At 42.0% G+C, this 13,272-nt stretch overlaps 1 protein-coding gene across 2 annotated transcripts in view; it reads right to left on the bottom strand.

The window, feature by feature from the left end:
• The window catches only part of ZFYVE9 (zinc finger FYVE-type containing 9), a 159,583-nt gene that overhangs the window by 113,922 nt on the left and 32,389 nt on the right, over nt 1–13,272 (bottom strand). For both annotated transcript variants that reach the window (XM_066376264.1, XM_066376265.1), the window contains exons 2-3: nt 9,684–9,789; nt 109–214 (exon numbers count right to left, since the gene is read on the bottom strand). In XM_066376264.1, the coding sequence (XP_066232361.1) occupies nt 109–178 (70 nt within the window). In that variant the 5' untranslated portion in view covers nt 179–214; nt 9,684–9,789. The remainder of the gene's footprint in view (nt 1–108; nt 215–9,683; nt 9,790–13,272) is intronic.

Raw genomic sequence — 13,272 nt, 5'->3', positions numbered from 1 at the left:
TATCTCTCTCTCTCTAAAAAAATAAATAAAAGTACTGCATCCTATCATAACACCACAGTCTCTAGACCATAAATACATTTAAATATCTCTGCCAAAGTAAATTCTCACCTTCGTTTTTTTCAAATTCATCTAAAACCTTGTCCAGGTTGTAAGCTTCTGCTTGGAAGTAATTCTCCATCGGTGAGGAAACACCACTTATGAGACTTGTTTAAACCTAGAAAGATCAAATTTTTATTACACTTTCAATTGTTAAAATATAACTTGTAAACAAAACAACTGATACAAAAGTTCCCTCTTCAGGACCTTTTACCACTGCCTTTAACACATCCCTCCTTACCCAAATAATTCTACATTTTTCAGCCCTTAGCTTACTTTCAAAGGGAAGTACTCCCTGAACCATGAGAAAAGGTGATCTCCCCTCTAACCACTCACAGCACCCCACTTTTTTCCTTCATAATATTTACAGCAATCTATAAATATACATTGCTGTGATTATTCAATTTATGTCAATCTTTCCCACCAGACTATAGACACCACAAAGGCAAACACTAGACTGTGTTCACCAAGCGATTAGCACAGAACCTAATTTAGTAAATTTTCAATAAATACCTGTGAAATGAATAAATGAATAGTATATACAGCTGATCAGTAAGTTGTATTAAAATCCAATTATAATTAATTCAGGCAAACATAAAAAATAAATGTTAAAGCCTTTAGATAAATGGTTATTGGGGAAGAAAATATTCACAGTGCCTCAAAGTATCATTTCACAGATGACTTAATATTAACAAAAGAGAAAATGTGTATTTACAGCAAAAAGACACCGTAATCACTACCTTAACCAGATGATAAAACAGCATCACCAACAGTTTAACAAGCTACCATTATGCACCTACTGATGTGATGCAATGAGAAGTTTAACACTTCACCTATACAGTATTCTTGCCAAAATTGTTCAACTTAAATTGAATCATAAAGAAACAAATCTAGACTAATTCTAGACAAATCTAGAATATGAAGCATTCTATAATATAAGACAACTGTCCTAAACACTTCAAAAAGTTCAGTGTTACAGAAAACAAGATCATCCTAAATTAAAAGAAACAAAAGAGATTAAATAACCAAATGTCATGCATGAATACTGACCAGGTTCTAGATAAAAAAAAAAACACATATTCACAAACAAAGCAAAATATAACATTTATGGAACAATCAGAGGAATGTGGACTATATGTTTAGTGAATTAACAATCATTTTCTTGAATGTGATGATATTTTGATTTTGTAGGAGAATGTCCTTACTCTTAAGAGATACCTGCTGAACTATTTTAAAAAGACGTGTTATCTGCAACTAACCTTTGAATGATTCAGAAAAAAAAGTATATGGGAATGAGTGTAGGGGTGAAAGGGGGAAAAAGGGAGGGGGGAGAGAGGTGCCTGAAAAAGAGGTAAAATGGTAAAAATTGATAAATCTAGGTAAAGAATATATATATAAGTCTTCATTGTACTATTAATTCAATTTTTCTACAGGCTTAAAAGTTTTCAAAAGAAGAGTGCAACAACCTCGTAGTGGGAAGCATTCCTTTCCACTGTGAATATTGACAAAATATATTGGTTTTTTTAAGTTTATACACTCTATAGACCCAAAGGTCGCTGGCATAAAAAAGCCCAAGGTTGACAGCTTGGGCAAGGGGACACGGCTCAGCCCTGGTCAAGGCACATACGGGAAACAATCAATGTATAACTAAAGTGAAAGCAACTACAAGTTGATGCTTCTCACCCTCTCTCTCCTTCCTGTCCGTCTGTCTGTCTCTCTCAAAAAATAAAAAATAAAAAGCCTGACCAGGCAGTGGCGCAGTGAATAGAGCATTGGACTGGGACGCAGAGGACCCAGGTTCGAAACCCCAAGGTCGCTGCCTTGAGCGCGAGCTCATCTGGTTAATCAAGGCTCACCAGCTTGAGCCCAAGGTCACTGGCTTGCACAAAGGGTCACTCGGTCTGCTGTAGGCCCTCCCCCCCCCCCCTGGTCACAGCACATATGAGAAAGAAATCAATGAACAACTAAGGAGTCACAACAAAGAATTGATGCTTCTCATCTTTCTCTGCCTGTCTGTCTGTCCCTATCTGTCCCTCTCTCTGTCTCTGTCACACACACACAAAAAAATAAAACAAAATAAAAAAAATAAAGTTACAAAAAAGAACTCTGCAGAGACGCTTTTAACAATAAATACAGATGCAAGTGCATGTGTGTGTATATACAAATATCCTCTAGCTCTATACACAGAGGATCTTGGAGCAACAAAGCCCAACCTCAACTCCATGTAAGAATAAGAATATATAGCACCAGATTTGGATTTTTCCATAATTTTTATTCACTTAAGGAACCAGAGTTCCAGGGAGAAATGGCTGATTCCAAAGAGGGGGTAGAAAAAATATAAGACCTTTGATGAAGTTGTAGAAAAATACAGACCCTCAAACATTTGCTGGGAGGAAAGTAAAATGGTGTGACAACTTTAGAAAATGTTTTTTATTTCCTCAAAAAGTTAAACAGAATTAAAGTATGGCATAGCTTTTCCATTCCTGGGTTTATACCCAAGAGAAATGAAAACATGTTCACACAAAAACCTATCTGCTAATGCTCATAGCAGCATTATTCATAACGGCCCAAACTGGAACCAACCCAAATATCTATCTACTGATGAATGGATAAATAAAATGTGGTAATGAACATAGACAAAATAAAATAGTATATGATAAAAACAGGTAAAATATCAAAATACTATATGCTACAACATGGATGAATCTCGAAAATACTATGGTAACTGAAAGAAGTAGACACAAAAAACTATGTATTATATGATTCCATTTATATGAAATGTACAGAATAGGCAAATCCATAGAAACATAAAGTAAATCAGTGGTTGCCAAGAGTTGGGGGAACTGGAAGAAAATGAGGAGTGACTGCTAATGGATACAAGAGCTCTCTTTGGGGTGATGAAAATATGGAATTAGATAGTGGTGACAATGCACAACTCTCCAAGTACAAAAAAACAATGGACTGTACATTTTTAAAGGATAAACTTTGTAGCATGTGAATTATATATCAATTTTTTTTTAATCCTTGAATATCTTGTGTACTAGAAAGCAAGGAAGTGCTCCAGAATGATTGGGATACGTTAAAAGGATACAAAAACCAGCTTGAAGGAGCTCCCACAGACCAAATCAGAGACAATCTGAGCATCAAAATGGAACTTTCAGCCAAAACGACAGCACAGGTATACATGATACTCCCATCCTCCTACAGCTACATCAAAATTACAACTGAACTACAGAACAACCATCATTCAGACCCCCTGAAATCTGACTGAATGAAGTCCGGCAACTAGAGAATTAAAGAAGCCACACTGAGACTGGGAGAAGGAATGGGGATGAGGTCCCACACCCATGTGTGGTAGTTTAAAATCAGAAAGATCTTTCAGCTGTGGGGGTTCTCCCTGAGGAGGGAGGGGTCCCCAGCCCCACACCATGCCTCCAGCCCAGAGTTCCAGAACCAGGAAGAGAAATCCCCATAACTTTTGACTGTAAAAACCAGCGGGGACTGGGGCTAGTGCAACAGACAGCTGCATGAGTCCCAAACAGCTCCTCTTAAAGGGCCTGCACATGAACATACTGGGACTCACTCCCTCCCTCTGAGCTCCAGGGCTGGGGCAGCAGCTTGAAAGAAATCAGGGACTTATGTGGAGGAAGTGGATTGCCAAATACCAGGACAAGGGCTGGGGAAGAGACGCAGCTTTCTTCTGCTAGACCAAGTGTTGGCAGAGGCCATCGTTCCTTTTCTGAGACACCCCCCCCCACACACACACACACACAGAGCCCATAGGATATTTGAGTTTCCATTAGCCTGGCTCACACTAATTCCCTGACACCCCACCCCACCCAACTTGCAGGCCCACCCAAGCTGTTTTCAGTGGCTTTTCCATACAAATGGCCTGTCTTAGCTCATGCTTCACTTTCCTAAAATCTCTCAAACAAGCAGCATCTTGCCTCTGCACACCCATTACCACTTGCTAAGTGGCCCCAGGCTTGGCACTAGCAGCAGTCAGCCTTGGCTCACAGCTTGCCCTCTCCAGGGCACCTCCAAGCCCAGCACAAGTAGCAGCCATCTGCACAATGCTCTGTAGTTTGTGTTGGGTGGTACCAGGCAGGGTAGAGCAAGACCTGGGAGGCCCCAGAGCCAGTGCACTCAATGAATAGCTTTAAGCTTTAGACCATGCCAGAGTACAACCCTATTCCCTCCATGAGCAGCACACTCAAATGGCAGACTCTTTGAGCACCAAAGCCCCACTGAAGCAAGACCTGCTCCATGAGGTCAACACAGAACAGCAGCTCCTCTGCTGTGGTCACAGTCAGTCCTCAAAGCTGACCGTCCTGGAGGTCAATCTCTTCTAGTGACACCATCAGCAATCAAGGATTAACTACTGCAACAGGACAGTACACACAGCCCACACAGGGGCACACCTGGAGCTCCCAGCTCAGATGACTGAAGAGGCTGTGTCACTGGGCCCTACAGGACACCCACTGTACAAGGCCACTCTACCAAGTCTGGGAGACACAGCTGCTCCACAGACATAGGGAAGCAGCCAAAAATCTGAGACAAAAAAACATGTCCCAAATGAAAGAATAAGAGAAATCTCCAGAAAAAGAACCAAACAAAATCTAGGTAAGCAAACTACTAGACACAGAGTTCAAAACAATGGTTATAAGGATGCTCAAGGAACTTAATGGAAATTTAAACAAAGAAATAATAAGCATAAAAAAGAACATAGACACCAATAAAAAAGTCAGAAATGAAGGATACACTAACTGAAATGAAGAATAATTTACAGGGAATCAACAGTAGAGCACAACAAGCTGAAAATCAAATCAGTGATTCGGAATATAAGGAAGCAAAAAAAAAAAAAAAACCTAAAAGGGGCCCTGGCCGGTTGGCTCAGTGATAGAGCGTCGGCCTGGCGTGCAGGAGTCCCGGGTTCGATTCCTGGCCAGGGCACACAGGAGAAGCGCCCATCTGCTTCTCCACCCCTCCCCCTCTCCTTCCTCTCTGTCTCTCTCTTCCCCTCCCGCAGCCGAGGCTCCATTGGAGCAAAGTTGGCCCGGGCGCTGAGGATGGCTCTGTGGCCTCTGCCTCAGGCACTAAAATGGCTCTGGTTGCAATGGAGTGACGCCCCAGATGGGCAGAGCATCGCCCCCTGGTGGGCATGCCGGGTGGATCCTGGTCGGGCACATGAGAGAGTCTGACTGCCTCCCCGTTTCCAACTTCAGAAAAATACAAAAAAAAAAAAAAAAAAAAAGGAAGAGCAAAAATAATTCAAAAAAATGAAGATAGTGTAAGAAGCCTTTGAGACCACTTCATGCACACCAACATTCACATCATGGGTGTGCTGGAAGGAGAACAGTGAGCAGGAAATTGAAAATCTATCTGAAAAAATGACAGAAAACTTCCCTAAACTCGTGAAGAAAATAGACATATAAGTCCAAAGCACAGAGAGTCCCAAACAAGATGAACCCAAAGAGACCCTCACCAAGACACATAATTAAAATGCAAAAGGTTAAACACAGAGAGAATCTTAAAAGCAGCAAGAGAAAAAGAGTTAGTTACCTAGAAGGGAGCTCCCATAAGACTTTCAGCTGATTTCTCAACAGAAACTTTGCAGGAGAGAAGGGAGTGGCAAGAAATATTCAAAGGGATAAAAAGCAAGGACCTACAACCAAAAAAGATACCATTTAGAATCAAAGGTCATACAGAGAGGTTCCCAGACAAGAAAAGGCTAAAGGAGTTCATCATCACCAAACCAGTATTATATGAAATGTTCAAGAGTCTTCTTTAAGAAGAAAATAAAGATCAAAAGTATGAAGAGCCTGACCAGGCGCTGGCGCAGTGGATAGAGCATCGGACTGGAATGCGGAGGAACCAGGTTTGAGACCCCGAGGTCACCTTGAACTTGAGCGCAGGCTCATCTGGTTTGAGTAAAAGCTCACCAGCTTGGACCCAAGGTCACTGGCTTGAGCAAGGGGTTACTCGATCTGCTGAAGGCCCGCGGTCAAGGCACATATGAGAAAGCAATCAATGAACAACTAAGGTGTCATAACGAAAAACTGATGATTGATGCTTCTCATCTCTCTCCGTTCCTGTCTGTCTGTCCCTATCTATCCCTCTCTCTGACTCTCTGTTAAAAAAAAAAAGTATGGGCCCTGGCCGGTTGGCTCAGCGGTAGAGCGTCGGCCTGGCGTGCAGGGGACCCGGGTTCGATTCCCGGCCAGGGCACATAGGAGAAGCGCCCATTTGCTTCTCCACCCCCACCCCCCTCCTTCCTCTCTGTCTCTCTCTTCCCCTCCCACAGCCAAGGCTCCATTGGAGCAAAGATGGCCCGGGCGCTGGGGATGGCTCCTTAGCCTCTGCCCCAGGCGCTAGAGTGGCTCTGGTCGCGGCAGAGCGACGCCCCGGAGGGGCAGAGCATCGCCCCCTGGTGGGCAGAGCGTCGCCCCTGGTGGGCGTGCTGGGTGGATCCTGGTCGGGCACATGCGGGAGTCTGTCTGTCTCCCCGTTTCCAGCTTCAGAAAAATAAAAAAAAATAAAATAAAATAAAAAGTATGAACAATAAAATGGCAATAAATACATATACATCAACAACTAAATCTAAAAAGAAAAATAAATAAACAGGCAAAAGAGAAACATGAAGAGAGAACAATATGATGGTTGCCAGATTGGAGGCAATCTATGTCAGGATTCTATACTTGTCTTCTAAAGGTATCCACCTCCTTTTAAAAATAGCCATCATTGCCTGACCAGGCAGAAGAACAGTGGAGAGAATGTCAGACTGGGACGCAGAGGACCCAGGTTTGAAAACCCAAGGTTGCTGGCTTGAGTGTGGGCTTATCCAGTTTGAGTGTGGGCTCACCAGCTTGAGCACAGGGTCGCTGGCTTGAGCGTGGGATCATAGGCATGACACCATGGTCACTGGCTTGAGCCCAAAGGTCACTGGTTTGAAGCCCAAGGTCACTGGCTTGAGCCCAAGGTTGCTAGCTTGAGCAAGGGGTCACTCACTCTCTTTGCTGTAGCCCCCAGTCAAGGCACATATGAGAAAGCAATCAATGAACAACTAAGGATCTGCCACAAAGAATTGGTGCTTCTCATCTCTCTCCCTTCCTGCCTCTGTCCCCCCCCCCCTCTCTCTCTGTCTCTGTCACACACACACACACACACACACACACACACACACACACACACAAAGACAGTCATTAACTACTTACTATACATGTACATCACAAAAAGGAATGAAATTACTAAATTTTCAGTAGTTTCTTTCTGAGAACCGCCTCTTTGTCTTTGGGCTTCTAGATCTCTTTTTTTTTCTCATTCTGTTGACCAGAGTCCTTTTGGACACTCTCTTGAATCTGTCTTAGGGGTCCCACTTTTACAGCACTGATATGATTGCTCCTTTTATGTCTCCTTCACTCTTTATGCCATATACCAATTACAATAAATATGTGTATACATTCATACATCAAACATTATTGAGCATCTACTACATACCAGGCACTGTCCTAATCATTAGGTTACAATGACAAAACAATGTCCTTGACCTAAAGGTGCCTAATATTTCATAAAGGAGATGGATGAATAAACTTAAAATATAAAACACTGGTATATACAAGCCCTGGCCAGGTAGCTCAGCTGGTTAGAGCATCGTCCCAATACACCAAGATTGTGGGTTCAATCCCTGATCCAGGCACATACAAGAATCACCTGATAAAGGCATAAAAAAGTGGAACAACATATCCATGTTTCTCTCCTTCTCCCTTCCTCTCTCTCTCTAAAAAAACAATAAATTAAAATAAATTGATATTAATTGATATATATACTGCTGTTATGAAGCCAAAGAGATAGTGAATTCAAATTGGACTTAAGCAGGAGTGTATTATTTGTAGTAGGTTAGGCTATAGTAACAAATATTATAATAATTTATTATTGCTGATTATTTATTATTACTGATAGTCTTTGCAGTGGTTGAAAACTTCCTAAGGAAGTGACATCTGAAGAAAAATATCTTGATAGGTAAAAGCAAAGAAGGGCACTCCCTTCTCACATTCCCATGTGAGAAGTCTAGGGGATAAGAAATACTTTGCAACTGCAGGCCCACAAGTTTTGGTGAGGAAGGCACCAGGGCTAAGTGTCTTTGCTGCATTCCCAAATGAAGAGAAAAGGAGCTCAGTCTTCTATCAGACACTGCTAGACTCATCCCTCTATCCTCAAAGCCTACATGGAAAGCCAGAGAACTTGGCCAGGAGTATGCAACACTCCATTAGTGAATAACATAATCAGTTTCTGAAACCAATCTCATCTATTTTCTGCCCCTTAAATAATCAAAGATGGGCCCTGGCCAGTTGGCTCAATGTATAGAGTATCAGCCCCGCTTGCAAAAGTCCTGGGTTCGATCCCTGGTCAGGACAAACATGAGAAGTAACCATTCCCTCTCTCACTTCCCCTCCCTCTCCCTTTTCTCTCTCTCTGCCCCTCTCGCAGCCAGTGACTCAACAGGTTCAAACATTAGCTCTGGGCGCTGAGGGTAGTTTGGTTGATTCAAGCCATCAGCCCTAGACGGGGGTTGCCAGGTGGTACCATGCATGCAGGAGTCTATCTCCCCTCCTCTCACGTAAATAAAATTTTTAAAAATCATACATGATTTCTAGTCAGGAAGAATTAACAAAATATTTCCAATTTTCTGCTTGAAAGTATTGCTCTTCATAAATAGTCTAAAAATACAAAATAATGTAATTAAATCTATATTTCTGACTCCCCTCCCCAAAATTAGCTTTAATTGTTGAGTCCTGCATGATAACTAAGAAATATATATAAATGGCATAAATTGGGTAAATTACTATTACTGGCTCTTAACTATATTTGCTCAAATCCATGTTCTTTTTCATGGTGAAATTACCTTTCTATGCTCAAGGTAGAAGTTAACTCTAAAAAGAAGCCAAGCACTAGTAGAGAAATTAGCATTTTTGACATAATTCAACAATAATTTAAAAATACCCTTTAGTTCTGAATTTAAATAAAAAAAAATTTTTTTAACTATATACTCCTGCCTGACCAGGCAGCAGCACAAGTAGATAGAGGGTCGGACTGGGACACAGAGGACCCAGGTTCAAAACCCCGAGGTTGCTGGCATGAGCACAGGCTCATCTGACTTGAGCATGGGCTCACCAGCTTGAGTGCAGGGTCGCTGGCTTGAGCATGGGATCATAGACATGACCCCATGGTCGCTGGCTTGAGCCCAAAGGTCACTGGCTTGAAGCCCAAGGTTGCTGGTTTGAGCAAGGAGTCACTTGCTCTACTATAGACCCCCAGTCAAGGCACATATGAGAAAGCAATCAATGAACAACTAAGGTGCCCCAACGAAGAATTGGCGCTTATCTCTCTCCCTTCCTGTCTGTCTGTCCCTAACTGTCCATTTCTCTATCTCTGTCTCTTTCAAAAAAAGAACATGACACTCCTGATTTAACAAGAGGCAATGTTATAAATAAAGCAAGCAGCATATATACATGAGCATTATTTTCTACAGATCTAGTTGTCTTCTTAAGTTCAAGCTCTAAGAGAAATAAGAACACTGGTTTCCTTACCTTTTTCTCCTTACACATGTGATAAGAAACGGACCTCTCTGTGCTTACTCATGATGCTTGCTGCACTACCAGCCAGTCCTGCTGATTCAGTATGCTGTGTTTGATCCTAAAGAAAAGAACAAATTGCTCATTATATTTGCTAAAGCAGTAAGTCCTAATTTCCTTCATACAAACGTATCATAGCCAAATAAAAGCTATGGGGCTTAAACAATAAATTACAATCATTTCTTCAGAGTCAAAGATGTGGCCAGCATGAAATGCAGCAGCAGATGCATTTTATTATCTTAAAAAGGCTAATAAGCCCTGGCCGGTTGGCTCAGCGGAAGAGCGTCAGCCTGGCGTGCGGGGGACCCAGGTTCGATTCCCGGCCAGGGCACATAGGAGAAGCGCCCATTTGCTTCTCCTTCCCCTCCCCTCCTTCCTCTCTGTCTCTCTCTTCCCCTCCCACAGCTAGGCTCCATTGGAGCAAAGATGGCCCGGGCACTGAGGATGGCTCTGTGGCCTCTGCCTCAGGTGCTAGAGTGGCTCTGGATGCGACAGAGCGACGCCCGGGAGGGGCAGAGCATCGCCCCCTGGTGGGCATGCAGGGGAGGGGATCCCGGTCGGGCGCATGCGGGAGTCTGTCTGACTGCCTCCCCATTTCCAGCTTTGGAAAAATGAAAAATAAAATAAAATAAAAAAAATATACACCGAAATATAATAGAAATTCTGTGTTTGGCTGATTTACATTGTTTTCAAGCCTGTATAGTCCTAATTTCTTAGGATAAATGTACAGTATTACATGTTAACAAAAGGAAAGAGAAATGAAGATATGTGAATTTCAATTAATAAAAACGCAAGCTACTTAAATTTCTACTCTCAAAAATGAAAACTTGGCTCAGCGGGTAGAGCGTTGGCCTGGCGTGCGGGGGACCCGGGTAGGGGACCCGGGTTCGATTCCCGGCCAGGGCACATAGGAGAAGTGCCCATTTGCTTCTCCACCCCCCCTCCTTCCTGTCTCTCTTTTCCCCTCCCGCAGCCAAGGCTCCATTGGAGCAAAGATGGCCCAGGCGCTGGGGATGGCTCCTTGGCCTCTGCCCCAGGTGCTAGAGTGGCTCTGGTCGCGGCAGCGAGACGCCCCGGAGGGGCAGAGCATCGCCCCCTGGTGGGCAGAGCGTCGCCCCTGGTGGGCGTGCCGGGTGGATCCCGGTCGGGCGCATGCGGGAGTCTGTCTGACTGTCTCTCCCCATTTCCAGCTTCAGAAAAATACAAAAAAAAAAAAAAAAAGAAAACTGAAGGCCCTGGCTGGTTGGCTCAATGGATAGTGTCTGGTGTATGGATGTTCCAGATTTGATTCTTGGTCAGGGCACACAGGAGAGGTGACCATCTGCTTCTCTTCGCCTCCCTACCAGCCTTTTCTCCCTCTTCTCCTCCTGTGGTTAATGGTTTGATTGGTTCAAGCATTGTCCCCAGGTGCTGAGGATGGATCACTGGTACCAGCATAGGCCTCAGGCACTAAAAATAGCTCGGCTGATTCTAGCATTTGCCCTAGATAGGGGTTGCCAGGTGGATCCCGGTCTGAGCACAAGTGGGAGTCTATCTATCTTCCCTCCTCTCACTTAACAATAAACAAACAAATAAATAATGAAATTTTTAAAAAAGGAAACTGAAAAAGGAAGGAAATAGAAAAGACAAAGATTTTTAAAAATTATCTCCCTGGGGTATATAACAGAAGATTAAATTTTTTATTATAACATGGAGAAAAAGAAAGAAGAATCACCTAAAATTAAGATACCAAGTTTTTATCTAAAAAACAAACATACAATGATGCATGAATAAAATTGATGTTTAAAATATAAGATGCAAGCAATTTACAGGAATCTCTGATGTGGACATGTTTATAACAAAGACTTTTTCTACTGTTACTATTTTTTTTGCATTTAAATTCTATTAATTTAGTTTTTATAACTGAATTTATTGGGGTACAGGTTCAGGTGTGAAACTCATTAAAACACCATCTGCACACTGTATCATGTGCCCATTGCCCCAAGTAAAGACCCTTTCATTCCATTTCGCTGCCCCTTTACCCACCTCCCCTCACCCCCCCCCCCCAGTTCCTTTCCAAAATCCTAGCCATAAGTTAAAAAAAAAGGCAATAAGAAGGATAAACCAAAAAATATTCTCAATTTAATAGCATCTCCTATCTGGGCTCTGAGTAATACCATTCACCATAGAACAAATTCAGTATCTGCTTAGTAACCAAGCTTCTTAATAATATTTCCACCAGGAAGTCTGGCAAGAAATTAAACTCAACATGTACAAAACTGCATTTGATATTCCAAAGTCCTCTTTCTTGATTTGCCATCCTAGTCTGGGCAGGACTATCAAGGTAGGTGTGGTCAATTATATTCCCAAAGTTGGCTACTGCAAAATCTCCCATCCCACATGATTTTTCTTTCAAGAGTGGTGAAATCTACATCTTCTTCTTCTAAACCTGGGCAGACCTTTATAACTACCTCAACTAATAGAACAAAATAGGAGGGACACTACAGTAACTTCTAAGGTTTAGGTCATAAAAGCTAACAGAATTTCTGCCTGGTTCTCTCAGGACACTCATTCTTGAAATCCAGTCATCATGCTAGAGAAACTACATGTAGGTGAGCTGGACCATGAATCTCACATATGTGAATAAGCAAGCCTCAAGATGACTCTAGTTCCAACCACTGTTGTAATCAGACTGACCCTAGGAGAGAACTACCTAGCTGAGTCTAGTCAATCTCCAGAACCACAAGAGCTAATAATTAGGTTTTTTGAAGCCACTATGTTTTGCTGTGGTTTGTTATATAGCAATAGATATATGTAACAGTAAATTAGTAATTTGATACTCTTCAATCAATTTTATATAAATATTCTTAAAAAAAAGGTTAGAACCAAAGGGGGACAGGCAAAAAAGAAGACCCACTGATGACAGCCTCTAATCTATTGAGCTATTCAGTGCTGACTCCAAATTTGCATATTCCACTCAATAAAACAGTAGAGCACAGCTGAGAAAACACCTCATCATTCAAGCAAGAAGCTAGAATGAGGGAAGGGGTCTTACTTTCTTCTATAGTAGCTATCAAAGTTTTCCTCTAAACAACATACAGCACTCTACTAATAAGTAATGAATTCTGGTAAAAGAATTCTTTTTTCATTTCATTAACTTTCCAGAACCATTTTAGTACTTCTTATAGAATGGCACCCTGAGAACTCATTTAGCTCCTTGATAAGTCTATCCATCATTATCCATCTGGCTCAGCAACCCAAAACTTTGAGCACCATTCTAGATACTACCTCTCCTTTTTCCTCCCCACCTCTACATTAAATCTAACACCACTTCTTGTCAATCTTTCCTTCTAAATCTCTCAAATTCATTCACTCTCTCCATTCTCATTGCCATATCCCACAACACCACCATCTTTATTACACAAATTATTTATTTATTTATTTATTTTTTACAGAGACAGAGAGAGTCAGAGAGAGGGATAGACAGGAATGGAGAGAGATGAGAAGCATCAATCATCAGTTTTTTGTTGCAACACCTTAGTTGTTCATTTATTGCTTTCTCATA

This window comes from Saccopteryx leptura, chromosome 3, assembly GCF_036850995.1.
Source record: "Saccopteryx leptura isolate mSacLep1 chromosome 3, mSacLep1_pri_phased_curated, whole genome shotgun sequence".
Lineage (NCBI taxonomy): Eukaryota > Metazoa > Chordata > Mammalia > Chiroptera > Emballonuridae > Saccopteryx > Saccopteryx leptura.
The sequence above is the reverse complement of the archived record's forward strand: the minus strand, read 5'-3'. Positions and strand labels throughout refer to the sequence as shown.